At 42.2% G+C, this 21,522-nt stretch overlaps 1 protein-coding gene across 1 annotated transcript; it reads right to left on the reverse strand.

Moving 5' to 3' along the window:
- Nucleotides 1–5,863: 5,863 nt before the first annotated feature.
- Nucleotides 5,864–15,987, reverse strand: LOC148115985 (vomeronasal type-2 receptor 26-like). The gene is made up of 7 exons (XM_087885344.1): nucleotides 15,827–15,987; nucleotides 11,790–12,081; nucleotides 11,580–11,711; nucleotides 10,899–11,123; nucleotides 8,760–8,987; nucleotides 7,816–7,942; nucleotides 5,864–6,768 (listed from the first exon to the last, which is right to left on the reverse strand). Exons 1-7 carry the CDS (start codon nucleotides 15,985–15,987, stop codon nucleotides 5,864–5,866), a joined length of 2,070 nt encoding a protein of 689 aa, XP_087741470.1.
- Nucleotides 15,988–21,522: the final 5,535 nt, after the last annotated feature.

A 21,522-nucleotide genomic window follows, 5' to 3' on the forward strand; every position in this document is an offset into this window, starting at 1 on the left:
GGTAACATCTCTAACAGAGTTCAAGGTATGTCAGTGTTTATAAGGGCTTCAGCTGTGGGTGTATAAAGTGAAGGTCTTGTAATGGTCTGGTTATCTGTGAGTCTTCTGATGGGGAGGTTATGAGCTGCATGGGGCTTGCGTGGGTTGGTTGAGGGTCAGAGCTGTCTCTGGTTGACTATGTGCTTGATTTGGATTCTGAGAGGTTTGTAAGCTGCTCATCGATCAGTGTGTCTATTGATGGAATTGCTTGTGGAATGCCAGGCTTCAATGAACTCATGAGCGTGCTGGGTGGTAGCATGGCTGGTGATTTTTGTGTTGCTCCAATCGAACGGGTGCTGTTTGGTGTCAGTGTGGGTAGAGGTTAAGGATTTGGGAGAATAGAATAGAATAGAATAGAATAGAATAGAATAGAATAGAATAGAATAGAATAGAATAGAATTCTTTTATTGGCCAAGTGTCAGGTGTGCTTCCTTCAAAGTCAGGAAAGAATGAGCCAAACTCCATATTTTATAGAGTAATGTACTTTTACTGGAAGATGAAATGAACGCAACCAAAGGAAAGCTGAAACTAAAGCAATAGGCGCGAAAGTTGCATATAGAAAGCATCCCCTCCCACTGTCCATCATCAATCACCCAATCCAAAGGTCTCCCAGAGGTCAGGTGGAAGCACGTCTGGCATCGTCATCAATCAGGAACGCAATGACGGTTGACCCGATAGCCACTTCGGTGCTTAGATTTCGTTTCTTCAAAATCCACCAGCTTGCTTCCCTCCCCCACGCTCTTCCCTCCCCCATTTCTTATGGCAGCCAAAGCAGAAAGTTGGAGGCTGACATTAAGTGTGATTGGACACACAAGGAATTTATTTATTATTTATTTTATTTTATTTTATTAAATTTCTATACCGCCCTTCTCCCGAAGGACTCAGGGCGGTGAACAGCCACAAGATAAAACACATAAATACAAAAATTTAAAATAAATTAAAAGGAATTAAATAATTTGGCTGAATTTAAAATACCCCATAATTTAAAAAAAAATTAAAATTTCCATCTAAAAAGGGGAGAAGATTTAGGCCAGGCCAGCTTGATGAAATAAAAAAGTCTTAAGCGTGCGACGGAAGTCGTGCAGATCCGGAATCCTCCGTATCTCTGGGGGGAGCTCGTTCCAGATCGTAGGTGCCCCCACAGAGAAGGCTCTCCCTCTAGGGGCCACCAGTCTACATTGTTTGGCCGATGGCACCCGGGGGAGCCCCTCTCTATGGGAGTGTACTGGCCAGTGGGAGGCTATTGGTGGTAGCAGGTGGTCCCGTAGATAACCAGGTCCTAAGCCATGGAGCGCTTTAAAGGTGATAACCAGAACCTTGAAGTGCACTCAGAAGACCACTGGGAGCCAGTGCAGCTCACGCAGGAGAGGTGTTACATGGGAATTCCATGTCGCTCCCATAACCACCCGTGCAGGCGCACTCTGCACCAGTTGGAGCCGCCAAGTGCACCTCAAAGGGAGCCCCATGTAGAGAGCGTTACAATAGTCCAGATGAGAGATGACTAGGGCATGAGTGACTGTGTGTAGAGAGTCCCGATCTAGAAAGGGACGCAACTGGCGGATCAGGCGAACCTGATGAAAAATCCTCCCGGTCACGGCCGTCAAGTGCTCTTCTAAAGACAGCCGTGAATCCAGGAGGACGCCCAAGTTGCAAGCCCTTTCCATGGGGGCCAACGATTTGCCCCCAATAGTCAGCGATGGCACCAGCTGACTATATCGGGACATCAGAAACCACAGCCACTCAGTCTTGGTTGGGTTGAGCCTGAGCATGTTTCTCCCCATCCAGATCCGTACGGCCTCCAGTTTGTCTTGGTGCATACACTCTCAGTGTACATAAAAAGACAAGATACCTTCATCAAGAATCATAAGGTACAACACTTAATGATAGTCATAGGGTACAAATTAGCAATCAGGAAACAATATCAATATAAATCGTAAGGATACAAGCAACAAAGTTATAGTCATAAAGTCATAAGTGGAAGGAGATGGGTGGTGGGAATGATGAGAAGATTAATAGTAGTGCAGACGTAATAAATAGTTTGACAGTGTTGAGGGAATTATTTGTTTAGCAGAGTGATGGCGTTCGGGGAAAAAACTGTCCTTGTGTCTAGTTGTTCTGGTGTGCAGTGCTCTATAGTGTCATTTTGAGGGTAGGAGTTGAAACAGTTTATGTCCAGGATGTGAGGTGTGTGTAAATATTTCCACAGTCCTCTTTTTGACTCGTGCAGTATCCAGGTCCTCAATGGAAGGCAGGTTGGTAGCCATTATTTTTTCTGCAGTTCTAATTATCCTCTGAAGTCTGTGTCTGTCTTGTTGGGTTGCAGAGCCAAACCAGACAGTTATAGAGGTGCAGATGACAGACTCAATAATAACTTCTTGGTGTTTGACTGCCAGCCGGTGTTCGTGGATGCTGCTTTTTAATTGATGTGATGTTTGTCCCACATAGAATTGCTTGCAATGATTACAGTTGATTTTGTAGGTTACATTGTTTCTTTCATCCTTCTGTATTTTGTCTTTGGTTCTGGATAATTCCTGGCGGAATGTGGTTGTGGGTTTGTGGCCTATTGTTATTCCTAGGGGTTGGAGGATTCTGGCTGTCATTTCCGACACCCCTTTTGTATACGATAGGGTTAGGTTTTGCATGGTGGTTGGCTGTGTAATGTGTTGTAGTTTGCATGCTGCGTCGGAATAGGAAGTTTTTTGGATAGCCGTTATAGAGAAAGACATTGAGCAATAATGTTTCTTCCACCTTTCTTAGTGTTGTGGTGCTGCAGTGTGTCCTGGCACTTTTGAACAGGATCTGGATACAGCTTCTTTTGTGTGGAGTAGGGTGGGGTTGCTTGCGAAGCTGAGGATCTGGTTCATGTGCATGGATTTGTGGTAGACACAGGTTTCTAGTTCTCTGTTCTAGTGTTCTTATGTCAATGACGAGGAATGGGAGTCTGTTGTCTGTTTCCTCTTTGCATGTGAATTTGATCCCAGGGTATATGTTATTGAGTAGTTGGTGTGTTTCTTCAGTTTAGGAGCATTTGATAATGGTGTCATCAAAGGTGTCATCGATGTAGCGTGTCCAGAATTCTGATTGGATGATGGTGGATGGAGCCATGGATTTGAGTCGTTGCATGACTGCTTCTGCTATTAGGCCTGATATAAGTGATCCCATCAAGATACCTTGCATTTGCTTCTAGTTTTTCCCATTGAACTATGAATCGAGGCATAGATGCAGGAGTTTCATGATGGTTTCTGTGTTCTGTAGTGGCATCATCTTTGTGGGTATGGTGCAGGGGTGGGTTCTACTCAGTGGTGAAATGTAAAATTTGTTACTACTGGTTCTGTGGGCATGGCTTGGGGGGTATTAATGTGACTGGGTGGGCGTGGCCAACTTTTTTTTTTTTACTTTTAAAAGCATTTTTTCTACAACCTTAAGAGATTGCAGAAAAAAGTGCTTTTAGAAGCCTCTGATGATCAGGCAACTCAGCTGGGATCGCCAAAGGCTTTTAAAGGCATTTTTTCCTACAACCTCTTTGACCGAAGAGGGTGCAGAAAAAACTGCTTTTAGAAGCCTCTGACGCTACCAGCTGAGCCGCGTGATCATCTGAGGCTTTTTTTTTTACTTTTAAAAGCATTTTTTCAGCCGAAGAGGTTATAGAAAAAATGCTTTTAAAAGTTAAAAAAAAAAAAAACCTCAGATGATCGCGTGGCTCAGCTGGGCATGGAGGAGGCAGGGATTTTTGCTACCGGTTCTTTGAACCACCCACCACCAACGCTACCAGATCGGGTGATCCGGTCCGAACTGGGAGCATTTCACCCCTGGTTCTACTTATCTTTACTACTGGTTTGCAGCAGGACTGCGCACATGCTCTTCATATAACAACGTAGTAGACCAGGTGTCTTGCTCCCGTCGGAGTCTGAATCTGCGGGGGAAGATAAACTGGAACAAGAGCTGACAGCGATTGAGAGGGCAGCTCCGTTGGCCTTGGAGGAAACTGGGGAAGGGCAGAGTCAGTCCAGGCAAGGCTTTTCAGAATTAGTAAGGCCTGCAGGCAGAGGCAGGATGAACATGAGAGACAGAGCTCAGATGAGGAGCAAGAACCACCCCCTCCTGATTAAGGAGACTCTGTAGGGAGGGGCATATGTCAGGAACAAACGCTGAGTTCCTGAAGTGTTGCGTGCTGACGTTTGAACTTGCCAAGAGGCCTTGCATTCCTTTTGGCGTTCTGGACTAATTACCTGGATCTTTTGCTCCCTGAACTCCTTGATTTGCCAAATATATTTGGATTTATTGCCATGTAGCCTTGGTGCAGACAGCACTGGGCTGGACTAATTGCAGCCAGAGGCTGCTTGAGGATTGTGTGGGGTTTTGTTATCACTCTGCACTTGGACTTGCCAGAAACATGGGAGAGTTTTGGGAGAATTGGAGCAATAAAGGGGCAGTTTGAACTGCCAGCTGTTTGTGTTATCTCTGTGCCGTGCCCTAGGCCAACTTGGAGGCTTCAGATTTGCCACACCAATGGTGGGAGGGGGGGAAGATAGTTAGATGGGGTTTTATAGCCCAAACAATAAAGTTTTCCTATTGGAACCAAGGACATTCTCACAGGTGGCTGGCCAAAGGAGGAGCAAGTAACCAGGCAACCAGTCAGTACCTGAATTGGACAGCATGACCAGTGATTTCAGGGGGAGGTGGGGAAAGGAAACTTTTACTTTTAACCAGGTGAAAGCCACGGGAAAATTCAGAGCCGGCTTTCTCCAGTTGTGCCAATATGAAGTATCCAATAAACTGTTCTTTGAGGAACCTGCCTTCCTCGGAGTTCTGTTTTCTATGGGTGCATTACTTGGAACAGTGACAGATGAGATCTTGACTCCAATATTGCCAGGAATTTCATTTGCTGATAATTTAAATTAAAATAATTGAACTTTTAGAGAACCCCAACCCCCCAAAATATTTCTGGCATAGCAGCAAGATTCCCATTGCGCAAGCATCATGTTTCAAATATTTGTGGTGTGGCATTTCAGGTAGGCTGAAGACAGATAGGATGCAGTGGCTGTTCAAAGAACTAAGCAGCCATATTGCAATTCTCCTGGACAAGAATGTGGGACACTATTTTCCAGCTGCCCTTTAATTATTTCAAGCAAAATAATTGTCCCAAATCATATATGGAGGGCAACTTGGTGTTGTGGCCCACCAGCGGCCAGCAAAGCTGGCAGTAGATTAAAACAGTGAGGAGGCTGGGGAGGAACGTGGGCCAGTCCTGGAGTCAGGGGAAGGCTTGGAAATGGCTCTGAGTCAGAGGCAGAGAGGGGGCCAAGGCCATCTGGTAGTTCTTTGCTGCCTCCAGAGTCTCCGGAGTCTGACATCAGCGAGGAAGAAGAACAGCATGAGCCTGTTCCCAGTGTGTGCATGCGCAGAGCTGCCAGGAGACAGGAACAATTAAGGAAACAGGATCGACTTGGGAGTAAGGCTTGGAGAAGATTGGCCTCTCCCATAACACAGAAAGGAGAAGTGAATGGGACGTGAGCTTTTGCAGGAAGTAATTAGTTCATCTGGCTGATTCAAGATTTGAAACTTCTATTTGTGACTCTGTGCCAGGTTTGGTCTTGCCCTGAGTCTGGAAATTAGCTCTTTGGCAGCATCCTCTGAAAGACTGTTTATCAAGCCTTGCGGACTGTAAATGAAAGTAATTTACAGCCGTATGAATTAAATAGGTTTGTTGGGACCTTGTTTGTGCTGTTTACTTTCTAAGGAAGCCTAGGTCAGAACACTTGGATCATTTTCTATGATTGGCCCATTGGAATATATTGAGAGCACAAATTCCTCTATCTCACATTTATACATTTCTTCTGGTTGTAAGATGCTCTTTTGTATTCAAGTCTGGTCTCAGAAGGATAATGTAGTACTTGGGGATGAAGATGCAACCCAACAGACCAGCACTGGAGGCCAAGATGGAGAAGACCTGCACAGCCACCATGTATTTTCCTTTGGTGCTCAAGTAAGTGGGCACAAAAGACACCCAGACACTGCAGAAGACCAGCATGCTGAAGGTGATCAGCTTGGCTTCATTGAAGGCCCCAGGGAGATTCCTGGCCAGAAAAGCCACCGTGAAGCAGATGATAGCCAGGAAACCCATGTAGCCAAGGGCAAGGTAGAACATGGCAACGGAGCCTTGATTACATTGGAGGATGATCTCTGCAGGTTGTGAGTACATGTCTGACTCTGGGAATGAGGGAGATGTGGCCAACCAGATGCTGCAGAGGACAACTTGGACACCAGAACACAAAAGGATGATAGAATTGGCCAACATCTTCCCTAACCATCTCTGTAAATTATTCCCTGGTTTTGTGGCAAAGAATGCTAATACCACAGTGACTGTTTTGGCCAAGACTGTAGAAATGGCAACTGTGAAGATGTTGCTAAAGGCTGTTTGTTGGAGAAGGCACATGGCTCTCCTTGGCTGGCCAATGAATAGAAAAGAGGTCAAGAAGGAAAGCTGGAGGGAGATGAGGAGGATGTAGGAAAGGTCCCGATTGTTGGCTTTGACTATGGGAGTTTCTCGGAACTTAATGAAGATTCTCAAGACAAAAGCTGTTACTAAAGAGAGGAACAAGGCAAGTGAAGCTAGGATGATCCCCAAATTTTCTTGATAGGATAGGAACGTTTCAGTCTTAGGTATACAGTCATCTCGGTTGATATTTGGATACTGATCTGCTGGACATTTGGTGCATTTTTCAGCATCTGAAAAGAGCAAGATCAATATCTCTCATAAACTAGGTTCTGCCATCATCTGTATAGTTGGAGTGAAACTGGTGATGGGGTGCATGAATATGTTCAGAAATTTGAGTAATATTAAGCAAAAGGACAAGTTCAAAAAGCAACTGAGATTCTCTGCCACACATTCCCAGGACGAGATCCGGCTGCCTTTAATGGAATCTCAGTGTGATTCCATGAAGCATGTGTTAGACATGCAATCCAAAGCACCCCACAGTCCTCTCATCAATGACCCATGTAGAGACTGGGCCTGCTGGTACTGGATTAGGTGAATCACAGGAAGGAATTGTCAAGCCTATAATTGATTGGGGTGTGGGATTGTTTGTATCTTTGGGCATTCTGACATGCATTCAGCTTGACAAAGTTGGGAGCTGAAGGGGGGGGAGTCTTCATTCAAAACAGCATTCCTAACTGATGAGTAACCACATTCTAACGTCTGGCTGATCGGAGAAGGAGGAGGAGAGATGTAGCCGATCAACCAGCTCCCACCTTGTTTGGACAATGGGACAGTGGTTCTGGAAACTTGAGAAACTGAAACTTACATTGGGGTGAAAAGCCCGGGAACTTTAGTACTGGCTTTTCACCAGTAGTGCCAAGATGATGTATCTAAATAAATTTGTTCTTTGAGGAGAAGTAATGCCTTGAAGTTTTATTTGTGATGGATGCATTACTTGGAGCCTGACATGAATAAGATGTTGAAATCAAGGACGCAATGGCCCCTGCAAATATGAATGCCCCCCTTCATCTGGACCAAGGAAATGGTCAGGTTTTATTTCTGGAGAGCACTTATCTGGTTGGTCTGTTCCATTGTTTCTTTTTCCTCCCACCCATGTCAAGAAAGCAAGAACTAATGTCTTCTCTCTTCTGAATAGGGATGAAAAGACAAGGCTCATTTTTATAGTTTTTGAAGTGACTCCAGTTAGAAGGAGAAAATCTTTGTCACTCTTTAGTTAAAAATGCCGGAATATCTATGGTCATCCTGAAAGTCTTCCCCTTTCCTCTGGAGTCACCCACCTTCAATGGTGGAGATGGTTCCTTCTGCACAAGGACGGCAGTCATAGCAGCAAATGGGCCTCCCTTCCTGAGCTACTTTCATGAATCCAGGATGACAGCTTTCCACACATGTAGAAGGAGGAAAGGGCTAAGGAGAGAAAAGGAAATAAAACTCTGGATTGTGAGATGGGTGGCATATATAACATACCCAGAAAATTAACTTATTTTCCGAAAAATGGCAGAAGGTTTAGTCCAAGATGTAGCTTTGACTAATTAGATCTAAAAGATTGAACTACACACTCCTCCTCTGTTTCTCATTCCTTTTAGCGTTTCACACACATTAAAATTTAGATTTTCATTTTAAATGTAGATATTTAATTGCTCAAGGATATATTGCCTGCATACTTTTATTTATTTATTTATTTATTTTTTAAAATTTGATTTATATGCCGCCCTTCTCTGGAGACTCAGGGCGGCTTACAATGTGCTCAGCAATAGCCTTCATCCTTTTGTATATTTATACAAAGTCAGCTTATTGCCCCCACAACTGGGTCCTCAATTTACCTACCTTAGAAAGGATGGAAGGTTGAGTCAACTTTGAGCCTTGGCGAGATTTGAACCTGCAGTAATTGCAGGCAGCTGGTCTTAATAACCAGCTTAATAACAGGGTGCCTTAGACCACTGTACTACCGAGGCTCTTGAATACTTTGCTTTGGCTAGGTAAACCATGTTGTTTGAATGACTCCTCATTCTACCTTTCTTTCCATAGACTCAGTGAATGGTTTGTATGAAAATTGAAAATTATTATTTATGGCCAATAAAGGCGTTTTCACTCTTGAGAGTCTTATCAGCTGATGTGATAACTCAAAGGCATTGAAAGCAATTCTCCACCGATGGAGAATTCAAGTGTATTCCTGTTATAGCCACCTTCAGTGGAATAAAATAAATGCCAGCATTACTCACACCTTGTTCAGCAGTTCCACCTGTGCGATATTCTTCCGGTCAATGGAAAATTTAAAATCCTGGGATTCCCGTTTTTCTACGCTCCCAGATTTCACTCTCTTGACAGATTTATTTGGGAAAACAATCCAGTTCACAATGTCCAGGTCAGGTGTAAGATCTCCTTTCTCATCCAAATATACCCCTTCTATGGAATTATTGTAAAACTGAGAGCTTTGAAGGAAGGGGTGAAGCTGGAAAGAACGTAAGGTAAATAAAAATTTAAAAGGGACATCAGAGGTTTGTGTTTCTTTTTTAAAGACCCCTTTGTCTATGCTGGGAGAGCTCTGAATATTTCTGTCTCTCTGCTCAAAAAAACACGTTTTATTGTCAGAGTCAAACTTGGGTGGAAAATATTAATAAGCAGGGGAATAATAACAGCTGCTAACTTAATATTTAAATATCTTGATCAGAACAATTTTTGGCAAAAAAAAAACCCAAAAAACAAAACTGGCTACGTAGCTAACTTTGAGCACACAATAGATACAAACTGAAGGTAAACTGCTCCAAACTCGATTGCAGGAAATACCACTTCAGCAACAGAGTGGTCAATGCGTGGAATGCACTACTTGACTCTGTGGTTTCATCCCCAAACCCCCAAAACTTTAACCTTAGACTGTCTAGTGTTGATCTCACCCCATTCCTAGGAGGTCTGTAAGGGGCATGCATAAGAGCACCAGTGTGCCTACCGTCCCTGTCCTAATGTTTTCTTTTATTCGTATCCTTTTCATGTATTTACAATTATGGTTACACTTGTATCTGTCATAAAATACATGCTTGACAAAATAAAATAAATAAAATAAAATAAATAAAAATAAAATAATGATGGTAAAGGACAGAAGATAGGAATGTGGTCATTCATGGTCCCAATGCTTTATTAGAGCAATAGAAATGTACAACTCCTGTAAAGACAAAAGTATTTTTTAAAACAAAATCATGTTTAATTAATCTAAAAACAGATGCCTGAAATTTCATCCATTCAGATTTTCCTTTAACTTGAGAGTTCTTGTTAGATTTTTCTCTTGTGTTGTATCCTTAGTTGCCCAAGTAAAGTAGGTAGCTTTGCTATTCTTACTTTCCTATGCTTTCTTTACGGCCTTCAATGGTGAAGATCAGTGACGTCACACTGCAAGCATCATCACCAGTGGTGGGTTCCTCCCGGTTCAGTCCGGTTCGGCTGAGCCGGTAGTGGTGATGATATGACGTCAACGAACTGGTTCTCTCCCCTGCCCTCTCACCCCCCACCCCCCTAAGTTATTCTTACCTTTTATTTGGTCCCACCCCCAATCTATTGCTGCCTCCTGAGTCCCAGCTGATGACTAGAGGGAAAAAAACTGTTTAAACTCTTGCCGCGGGGCTTCAAAGGGCCGTCCTACAGCTGATCGGTGTTAAAAGCAAACAAATGAGTCGGGTAGTAAATTCGAGGACTGGTCGTAAGTGTGAGGACCTTCCAGAAATGACTCTGACCAGCTAGCCATGCCCACCTAGTCACATGACCTCCAAGCCACACCCAGAAATAAGCCACGCCCACAGAACTGGTAGTAAAAAAATTTAGAACCCACCCCTGATCATCACTGAAAGATATTGGTTGATATTATCCTTCTTGCTACCATTTGATGGCTTGTTGTTTGTACCAACTTCATCAGTTTGGAAAAAAAAAAGAATGGATTGAACAACCAAGAAACCAATGAATTCGCTTTTAAAAACATAAAATTAAAACAAGAGAATATTGGGGGTGGGGTGGCAGAGGTGGTATTCAGCCGGTTCGGACCAGTTCAGGCGAACTGGTAGTAGCAACCTGCCCCGGCGCTATGCCATTCTATTTAGCCACATTTTCAAGCCATGCGCATGTGTGGAGGTGGCACGTCGCGAGTGAAGCAAGCCCGCGTCTGCTCACATTTTTGGTGCTGGGAGAACTGGTAGGTAAATTGTGCGAATCCCACCCCTGGTGGGGGGAGGATAAGAGCAGAAAGAAACAGAAGGTTGTGATTAGATTGGAATTGAGTTTCTGAGTAATTTCATTTTTCAGAATAAATAACCAAGTCATCCAGTGATAAAACTATTTCCCATATTTTGAGGAAATATGTCTAATGGAAAAGAAGTACCTGCCAAGCCTTTAGCCTTGGATCTTCTACCTTCATGCCCCTGTTTCTCATTGATCTCTTGAATGCGGCTATGTAAGCTGAATTTAAGGCTATTCCCACAGACCAAATGGTGTTGTAAATGAGGTAGCTGTCCAGAGTTAGGATCCGATCAATCTCCACTTTCCTCACAGCCTCCAATTCTTCTGTTTGTCTACACCGTCTCCAGACTTTCACTGAAGGGGCATCCTTGGTGGATGAACATATAAAGGTTTTCTCCAAAAAGTTAATTAGGAGTTTAACCAAGGTTTTAAAATCTTCATAGTTTGCCCATTTTCTTTTCTTTATCAAGAAAGAAAAAATGCAACCAATGTGTTTCAGGGACTTCACACTAAACATAAAATCAAGACTGAGATCCCACTGAGCTGTGATGATCCAGACTTTATCTATGACACGTTCTGGAAGATGTGCAAGTATTGTGTTGATAACTACCATTCCTACTGAGAACGAACTAGTCTCTGAACCATAAACAAAGACATTGACTTTTCTCCATTTGTAATATTCTGTTACTTTGAAAACCATATTAGCGACATTCAATCTAAAGCTTTGATATATAATCACACAAATGCCATTCTTCAACATCAAAGCAGACATTGTCCTCATGAACCTCTGTCCCTGGTCAGTTTCCGGAGCAACAAGACCAACCAAGGTCCACTTGAAATAGAGGAGAAGCTGGATCATCCCTGGGTACTGGACTCCTTCAGCAGGGAGCATCGTGTAGAAGAAAGGATGCTGAGTTTTATCCCCCAGAATCTTGGAAGCAAAACTATAACTGATCTGGAAGAAATGGAAGATATTATTTCAATTCTGATTGAAAATCACACAATTGAACATTGTTTCCCAAGAAAGACACACCTGAGGGACTTTGTAGGTGCCCAACATGCTGGAAATCTGAATGGAGATGCCAGCCTCGGCCTCTTCCAGAACAGCCACTGTGTTTCTCTGCCTTCCACACCTGTAGTTGGGCACATTGGCCTCCCCATCGGAAAGCAGGTCCAGCAAAGGATCTGTAGTCATCTCTACCTTGAAGAAATTTTCATAGATATTATAACCCAGGGTGATGTTGGGTAAGAGGTGGTCATTCCGGTTGATGTCCTCAATGGTGAAAAGGAAAGGTACAAATTTCCAATACCTCTTGGTTGATACTCTGCAGATATGAAGATATGAATGAAAATAAATTTAACTTTCATTCCATGAGAATAGTTGTAGTACACTCAATCACAATTTTACCCCAAACAGTTTGGAATATTCCAAAATATTAACAAAAACATTAATAGAAAAAGAATAATACGGTGTTTCCCTGAAAATAAGGCCCTGTCTTATATGTTTTTGAACCCCGAAATAAGTGCTTGGCCTGATATTCAGGGAGGTCTTATTACTTTGGGGCACGTGGAGCAAGACGGGGCTCCTCTTGCCATTTTACCTGATTTCCAACTCTCTCTCTCTAACCCTAACTAGAGGAAATGGTGGGGACCGGCTGTGCATGCATTTAAATATTTTCAGGGAGAGATTATTTTTGGGGGAGGGCTTATTTTCAGGGCAGGGCTTATTTTCGGGAGAGGGCTTATTTTGGGGGAAACACGGTATCAATACAATATTTTTGGATCATACGATATTAGTTAAAAGTCACTCTCCTAATTGGTGAAACTTGCAACGCTTCAATTTCATGCGCTTGTCTTCTAGCATTTAATATTTTATATATGTGATGGGTTGCTTCCTCTGTCTTAGTAAAACTGATTGATATACCCAGAGAGATAAAAGGAACTATTATCTCTTTTATGTTCTAGATATTATCAATATATTTGGCATTGGCCCCAAGAGTTTAAACTGATTCAAAATAGCTCCTGCATGGATAATATTCAGAAACTGTTCAAAATCAAGTTATTTTTTTTTTGAAAATTTTTTTTATTTTTAAACAAAACTTAAAACATAAAACAATTGTCATCCATTAGAATTACAGAAAGTGTATTGATCGGTTACAAATCTTTTGTGCTTAATCCTCTATCCCACATTTTCTTATTTAACAGTTTATTACATTATTATTTTCCTTTACCAATTATTTAACAATAAATTATCCTATAAAAGGGGGGGGAACCCCTTTATATATTTTATTATCTTATCCATTTCATTTCATATTTCATTTCCATTCTTTCTTGTCTAACCATTGATAAAATAAATCCCATATCAAATAATATTGTTTATCTTCTTGTTCACTAATTTCAAATGTCAATTTACTCATTTCAGCACACTCCAAGATTTTCTTGATAACGTCGTCATATGTGGGTATCTTCTCACCTTTCCAGTTTCTAGCAAATACAATTCTAGCTGCCGTTAAAACATTCACAATTAAATATCTCATTTCTCTATTATATATTTCTGGTAAAATCCCCAATAAAAATATCTCTGGTTTAAAGTCAATATGTTTCTTTGTCATTTTTTCCAACCACCTGTGGATTTTAGTCCAATATCTTTTAGCTTTTACACATGTACACCACATATGGTAATATGTGCCCGGGGACTGATGACACTTCCAACATTTCTCCGATTTGTTCTTATACATTCCGGCTATTCTTGCCGGGGGTAGATGCCACCTGTAAAACATCTTATACAAGTTTTCCTTATATGCTGTTGACATTGTCATTTTATAATTCTGTGACCATAATTTTTCCCATTTCTCTAACTAAATCCCATGACCCACATTTTTCCCCCATGCAATCATTGTTTCTTTCATTTGTTCTTCTGCCAATTTTACTTCTAATAAATGGCTATACAATTTTTTAATCACATAGTCATCAGAACCTATTAAAATTTTATCTAAGTTTGTCAAGGTGCTATAAAAAAACCCTCCTTTTTAGAATCTTCATCATATCTAGACTATATTTGCATATATGAAAACCAATCCATTTCAAGTTCAAGACCAGGTTATTTTCTCCGTATCTTGGACAGAGAGAAGGTTGAGTCTCTTTTAGATGGATGTTAGTTGGTTACCTTTTGATGATATTCAGAGTCTGTTAACCATCAGGTCTTGGGCCGAGTCAAAGTTGAAACAATGTTGTTGCTTACTTTTTCTTGTTCTGGGGCCTTTCTTTGATTCTTTTCCTGTTTTCAATTGTTTCTTTTAATTGTAAGCCACCCAGAGACAAAATGGGTCTCATTTGTTTATAGAATTCATAGTGAATTCTATGAATTCTATAAACAAATGACTAACTAAAGCAATCAACCAACCAATAGATTATTATTTCATTTAAAGATTTTGCTTGGTTCCTGGCATGAATTTGTGAACAAGAATGAGTTATATTTTCCCTGTCTATCAATTCCTATATATCTATGGATATTCTCAGTCATCCAGGTCATGGTTGAAAAAAAAGCACCATTGAGATATCAATTCCTATGTTCTTAACTGGGAGGCTTTCATCCCAGCAGTAAATTTTAGCGTGGAGAAACAATGATGGAGACATCTCTGATGCAGACAGAAAAAAACAACATTCTGCTGTGCTTGGATCAGGTGTCCCACAGAATATAGAATAGAATAGAGTTGGAAGGGAACCTGGAGGGGTTCTAGTCCAGCCTCCTGCTCAAGCAGGAGAACCTATACCATCTCAGACAAGTGACTGTCCAGTCTCTTCTTAGAAACCTCCAGTGATGGAGCACCCACAACATCTGGAGCAAAGTTCTGTTCCACTGGTTAATTGTCCTCACTGTTGGAAAGTTTCTCCTTAATTCCAGGTTGCTTCCCTCCTTTTTTAAAAAAAAATTGATTTATATGCCGCCTTTCTGCGGAGACTCAGCCCGGCTTACAATGCGTTAAGCAATAGCCTTCATACTTTTGTATATTTATACAAAGTCAGCTTATTGCCCCCACAAACTGGGTCCTCATTTAACCTGCCTTAGAAAGGATGGAAGGCTGAGTCAACCTTGAGCCTGGTAAGATTCGAACCTGCAGTAATTGCAGGCAGCTGTGTTAATAACAGGGTGCTTTAAACCACTGTACTACCAAGGCTCCTTGAATAGTTTCCAACCCTTATTTCTTGTCCTGCCTTCTGGTGCTGCCCTCTTCTTTGTGGCAGCCTCAGGGGTGAGGTGGAAGAGAGATTTTCTTTTGTTTCTCTGTATCCACTCTTTCTTTCTTTCTTTCTTTCTTTCTTTCTTTCTTTCTTTCTTTCTTTCTTTCTTTCCTTTGTTTCTTTCTTTGTCAAACATGTACAAGATAGCAGGTATAAGTATGAACATGGACATGAACGACGGAAAGAATACAAATAAATGGGGACAGTAGGATAAGGATGGAAGGCACACTGGTGCGCTTAAACACAACCCCTTACAGACCTCTTAGGAATGGTGTGTGAGGTCCACAGTAGACAGTTTAAGATTGAAGCTGTGAGGGTTTGAGGATGTAACAATGGACTTGAATAGAGCATTCCAGGCGTTGACCACTCTGTTACTGAAGTCGTACTTTCTTCAATTGAGTTTGAAGCGGTTTACCTTGAGTTTACCCCTAGCTCTACTCATAGGACACTTTTGTATATTTATACAAAGTCAGCTTATTGCCCCCACAAACTGGGTCCTCATTTCACCTACCTTAGAAAGGATGGAAGGCTGAGTCAACCTTGAGCCTTGGAGAGATTCAAACCAGCAGTAAATTGCAGGCAGCTGTGTTAATAACAGGGTGCTTAGACCACTGTACTATCAAGGCTCTTATTTTGACTGAGGTTTTATACCTTAAAGCTTAAAATTAGTTTCGTGATCTGCAGTGTGCAGTAGGGACTCACAATAGGTTCAGAAAGTAAGTTAGCAAAGAAAGCAGATCAGCGAGAGAGCTTCTTGTGTTTTTGATGGCCGGGACCTGTATGCATTTATTGAAGGGCCTCTAATGCAGTGTGCACGCATTGACTTACCGTGAGAATTTGGTTGAAGGACTTCTATCAAAGCTTAATAATTGAAACCGTGCAACCATTGCCGAGACTATGCCACTAATCATATAATCTCCTGGCTTGTAACGATGCTCTGGATCCACTTCACTCTGCTGCAGAGTCAGGAGGCATTTGGCTTTGTGCATCACACCAGATCCCCATGGCCACAGAATCAGCAGAAAGAGAAGCAGCAGCAACATGTATTATGTCCCTGACCGAGTCTTTCCTGTGTCACCTGCTTTTAAAGAGAGAAAAATAAGAGGTGGAAGAAACCAAACTAGTGTCTCCTGCTTGAGAAGGGGGGAAGGACTAGAAGATCTCCAAGGTCCCTTCCAAATCTGTTGTTCTGTTATTTCTGTAAGATGCTTCAGATCAAGTCAGAGTCAGCAACGGGACATAAACACAGAATCTGCTTTGATCTAAAACTACCATCAAATTCGCTTTCTGTATATACCCAGCATTTCTGACACAGACTCCACCCAACATTGCTTTGGAAGTCTGATATTGACACCAAAATATTTCCTGACATGTTTGTGTGACATTTTTTTTAAGTTTGCAGAAATCTCTCTAGGGCATTAAGACAACAAATAAACCACTATGATTTGTATAATTGTATGGAAGAGAACTTTCAGATCTCTGAACCCTGAAGGAGGGAGAACTAGAGACTTCAAGCTTTGAAAATGGGCCAGTGAGGAAGATAGGAGAATCTGGCCCAGATCTTTTTAATAAAACGCTTTTAGAAAACCCAGAATAAAGAGAGATTTTTAGCATGGCCACAAAAAGTGAGACTTAATATGTATTTATTTGGACTTTTTACCTAGGAAAATTTATAGATAGATCTGTAGTCACCTGTGAATCTTATTTAGAGATGACTAACTAGTCCCTTAGGGATGCAGGGTCTCAGTGGCTAAGTCACTGAGCTTATCGATCGAAAGGTCGGCAGTTCAACGGTTCGAATCCCTAGTGCCGTGTAACAGGGTGAGATCCCGTTACTTGTCCCAGCTTCTGCCAACCTAACAGTTCGAAATCATGTAAAAAATGCAAGTAGAAAAATAGGGACCACTTTGGTGGGAAGTAACAGCGTTCTGTGCACCTTTGGTGTTGAGTTATGCCGGCCACATGACCACAGAGATGTCTTTGGACAGCGCTGGCTTTTTGGCTTAGAAACTGAGATGAGCACTGCCCCCTAGAGTCGGGAACAACTAGCACGCATGTGCGGGGGAACCTTTACGGTTACCTTTTAACTAGTCCCTATTTTGAGAGAGACAAATGTATGGAGCAGCACCTGAGGAAGAAAAAGACAAAGAAAAAGCACTAAACAATAACTTGTGAACTAGGAATTTGGAAATAGAAATTGAAAGAGAAAGGGATTATTTCAAGAATGGCAGTAAAACAAAGTTTATGTTCCATAACCAGACCCATTATTTTTTTCTATGTCAGAAACACCAAAGTGTTTCTGTGGTTAAAGGATTTGCCAGTGATATCATCATCACCCTGGGGGCACCCATTTGGGGGCTCCTTTCATGTCCCATGAAGTTGCCCGCTGAAGTGATACCCATTAATCTACTCTCAGTCACCTGCTTTTGAACCGCTGGGTCGGCAGGAGCTGGAGCATATGACAGCATATGGCTTGTGGCAGCAATGGGTCTTGAACACGGGCTTCCCTATCAGGAGCCCAGCATTTTAACCTCATGAGTCACCATGTTACCAGACCCATGAAGGAGCAAAAGCAGCAGCTCAAAGGTTCAACCAACATTGGGTAGGAGAAAGAAGTCAAAGAGAGACATAGGAAATGATTGGTATCTGTGCAGTTTCTTTAGCCTATTCCAAAGGAAGGGGGCTGAGGCCAGGTCCCTCCTGATTTTCTAGAGACCGGTACCCTTCCCGGAGGATTCAAGTTGATTTTGCTGACTTCCCCTGGCACTCCTACTTGTGAAAAACCCATCTTTAAGGGAGCTAAACATATATTTCTGCCTTTCAAATTGTATATGGGTAACCAATGCCTTTAGACTTTAAATTAAGATCCCATCCCAGAAGATATTCATCCTGACTTAGAATGTGTGGAATCAAAATTCAGAATACAAAGGAAATAGTCAAGGTTCACTGCTACTGCATCAATAACATATACCCTGGGATCAAATTCACATGCAAAGAGGAAACAGACTCCCATTCCTCCTCATTGACATAAGGACACTAGACAACAGAGAACTAGAAACCTGTGTCTACCACAAATCCATTCACATGGACCAGATCCTCAGCTTCGCAAGCAACCCCACCCTACTGTACACAAAAGAAGCTGTATCCAGATCCTGTTCAAAAGGGCCAAGACACACTGCAGCACCACAACACTAAGAAAGGTGGAAGAGAAATCGTTGCTCAACGTCTTTCTCTATAATGGCTATCCAAAAAACTTCCTATTCCGACACAGCATGCAAACTACAACACATTTCACAGACATCCTACTCAGGAAAAACCTAACCCTATCGTATACAAAAGGGGTGTCGGAAATGACAGCCAGAATCCTCCAACCCCTAGGAACAACAATAGCCCACAAACCCACAACCACATTCCACCAGGAATTATCCAGAACCAAAGACGAAATACAGAAGGATGAAAGAAGCAATGTAATCTCCAAAATCAACTGTAATCATTGCAAGCAATTCTACGCGGGACAAACATCACATCAATTAAAAACCAGGATCCACGAACACCGGCTGGCAGTCAAACACCATGATGTTCCACTTCTACAGAGGAATTATTGAGTCTGTCATCTGCACCTCTATAACTGTCTGGTTTGGCTCTGCAGCCCAACAAGACAGACACAGACTTCAGAGGATAATTAGAACTGCAGAAAAAACAATGGCTACCAACCTGCCTTCCATTGAGGACCTGTATACTGCACGAGTCAAAAAGAGGACTGTGGAAATATTTACAGACCCCTCGCATCCTGGACATAAACTATTTCAACTCCTACCCTCAAAACGACGCTATAGAACACTGCACAACCAGAACAACTAGACAAAACAACAGTTTTTTCCAAATGCCATCACTCTGCTAAACAAATAGTTCCCTCAACACTGTCAAACTATTTACTACGTCTGCACTTCTATTAATCTTCTCATCATTCCCACCACCCATCTCCTTCCACTTATGAAGGTATGACTGTAACTTTGTTGCTTGTATCCTTACGATTTATATTAATATTGTTTCCTGATTGCTAATTTGTACCCTATGACTATCATTAAGTGTTGTACCTTATGATTCTTGATGAACGTATCTTTTCTTTTATGTACACTGAGAGCATACGCTCCAAGACAAATTCCTTGTGTGTCCAATCACACTTGGCCAATAAAAAAATCTATTCTATTCTATTCTATTCTATTCTATTCTATTCTATTCTATTCTATTCTATTCTATTCTATTCTATTCTATTCTATTCCATTCCATTCTATTCTCCCAAATCCTGAACCTCTACCCACACTGACACCAAACAGCACCCGTTTGATTGGAGCAACACAAAAATCACCAGCCACGCTACCACCCAGCACGCTCGTGAGTTCATTGAAGCCTGGCATTCCACAAGCAATTCCATCAATAGACACACTGATCTATGAGCAGCTTACAAACCTCTCAGAATCCAAATCAAGCACATAGTCAACCAGAGACAGCTCTGACCCTCAACCAACCCATGCAAGCCCCATGCAGTTCATAACCACCCCAGCAGAAGACTCACAGATAACCAGACCATTACAAGACCTTCACTTTATACACCCACAGCTGAAGCCCTTATAAACACTGACACTGACATACCTTGAACTCTGTTAGAGATGTTACCTAGCCAGGTAATGAAAGGTTCAGAAACCAACCCACAAGCTCAGAGAATGAATCTTCCCCTTCATATAACAACGTAGTAGACCAGGTGTCTTGCTCCCATCGGAGTCTGACTCTGTGGGGGAAGATGAACTGGAACAAGAGCTGACAGCGATTGAGAGGGCAGCTCCGTTGGCCTTGGAGGAAGCTGGGGAAGGGCAGAGTCAGTCCAGGCAAGGCTTTTCAGAATTAGTAAGACCTGCAAGCAGGGAGGAACATGGGCAGGATGAACATGAGAGACAGAGCTCAGATGAGGAGCAAGAACCACCCCCTCCTGATCCAAAAGCTCGGAGAGTGCAGAGAAGGTGTGATCATTGCAGACTGAGTAGGCTACTTGCGAGAAGAGTGTCTATCTTCAGCAGGCACACCTGGGGAATGAGACTTAAGGAGACGCTGTGGGGAGGGGCATTTGTTAGGAACAAACGCTCTAGTTCCTGAAGTGTTGCGTGCCGATGTTTGAACTTGCCAAGAGGCCTTGCATTCCTTTTGGCGTTCTGGACTAATTACCTGGATCTTTTGCTCCCTGAACGCCTTGATTTGCCCTTGATTTGCCAAATATATTTGGATTTATTGCCATGCAGCCTTGGTGTGGACAGCGCTGGGCTGGACTAATTGCAGCTAGAAGCTGCTTGAGGTTTGTGTGGGGTTTTGTTATCACTCTGCACTGGGACTTGCCAGAAACGTGGGAGAATTTTGGGAGATTTGGAGCATTAAAGGGGCAGTTTGAACTGCCAGCTGTTTGTGTTATCTCTGTGCTGTACCCTAGGACATCACACTGGGTAGATAATCCTGAATATCCTCCTAATTTGGCCAGGAAGTGTCTCTTCATTGTTGCAGTTGCTGATGCCAACCATGAAGTAAACCTGGCTGAAGCCAACTTGGAGGCTTGAGAGTTGCCACACCAATGGGGATGGTGGGGAGGGGGAATAGTTAGATGGGGTTTTATAGCTCAAACAATAAAGTTTTCCTATAGGAACCAAGGGCATTCTCACAGGTGGCTGGCCAAAGGAGAAGCAAGTAACCAGGCAACCAGTCAGTACCTGAATTGGACAGCATGACCAGTGATTTCAGGGGGAGGTGGGGAAAGGAAACTTTTACTTTTAACCAGGTGAAAGCCACGGGAAAATTCAGAGCCGGCTTTCTCCAGTTCTGCCAATATGAAGTATCCAATAAACTGTTCTTTGAGGAACCTGCCTTCCTCGGAGTTCTGTTTTCTATGGGTGCATTACTTGGGACACTGACAGATGAGATCTTGACTACAATATTGCCAGTAATTACATTTGCTGATAATTTATATTAAAATAATTGGACTTTTAGAGAACACCAACCTCCCAAAATATTATTTTATTATTTATTATTTTTTTATTTTATTATTCATATTTCTATGCCACCCACTCTCCAAGGACTCTGGGCTGCTTACACCAAAGACAGTATACTAAATAGCATATTGCCCCCAAAAATCTGGGTCCTCATTTTATCCACCTTGGAAGGATGGAGTCAACCTTGAGCCGGTGAGATTTGATCCACTGATCTGCTGAACTATCAGTCAGCTGAAGTAGCTGCAGTACTGCACCCTAACCACTGTGCCACCTTGGCTCTCTGATATTTCTGGCATATCAGCAAGATTCCCATTGCACAAGCATCATGTTTCAAATATTTGTGGTGTGGCATTTCAGGTAGGCTGAAGACAGATAGGATGCAGTGGCTGTTCAAAGAACTAAGCAGCCATATTGCAATTCTCCTGGACAAGGATGTGGGACACTATTTTCCAACTGCCCTTTTATTATTTCAAGCAAAATCACTTTCCCAAA

This window comes from Pantherophis guttatus, chromosome 2, assembly GCF_059756535.1.
Source record: "Pantherophis guttatus breed Tessera chromosome 2, ASM5975653v1, whole genome shotgun sequence".
NCBI classification, from domain to species: Eukaryota; Metazoa; Chordata; class Lepidosauria; order Squamata; family Colubridae; genus Pantherophis; species Pantherophis guttatus.

Bases quoted from the DNA above. Each gene is read 5' to 3' on its own strand.
- LOC148115985 (XM_087885344.1), bottom strand. From the start codon at position 15,987: ATGCACAAAGCCAAATGCCTCCTGACTCTGCAGCAGAGTGAAGTGGAT. The intron at 8,988-10,898 runs GTACTTCTTTTC...CGTTCTTTCCAG, and splicing joins CAAGGCTAAAGGCTTGGCAG to CTTCACCCCTTCCTTCAAAG. The intron at 7,943-8,759 runs GTGTGAGTAATG...TTCTCTCCTTAG, and splicing joins AGGTGGAACTGCTGAACAAG to CCCTTTCCTCCTTCTACATG.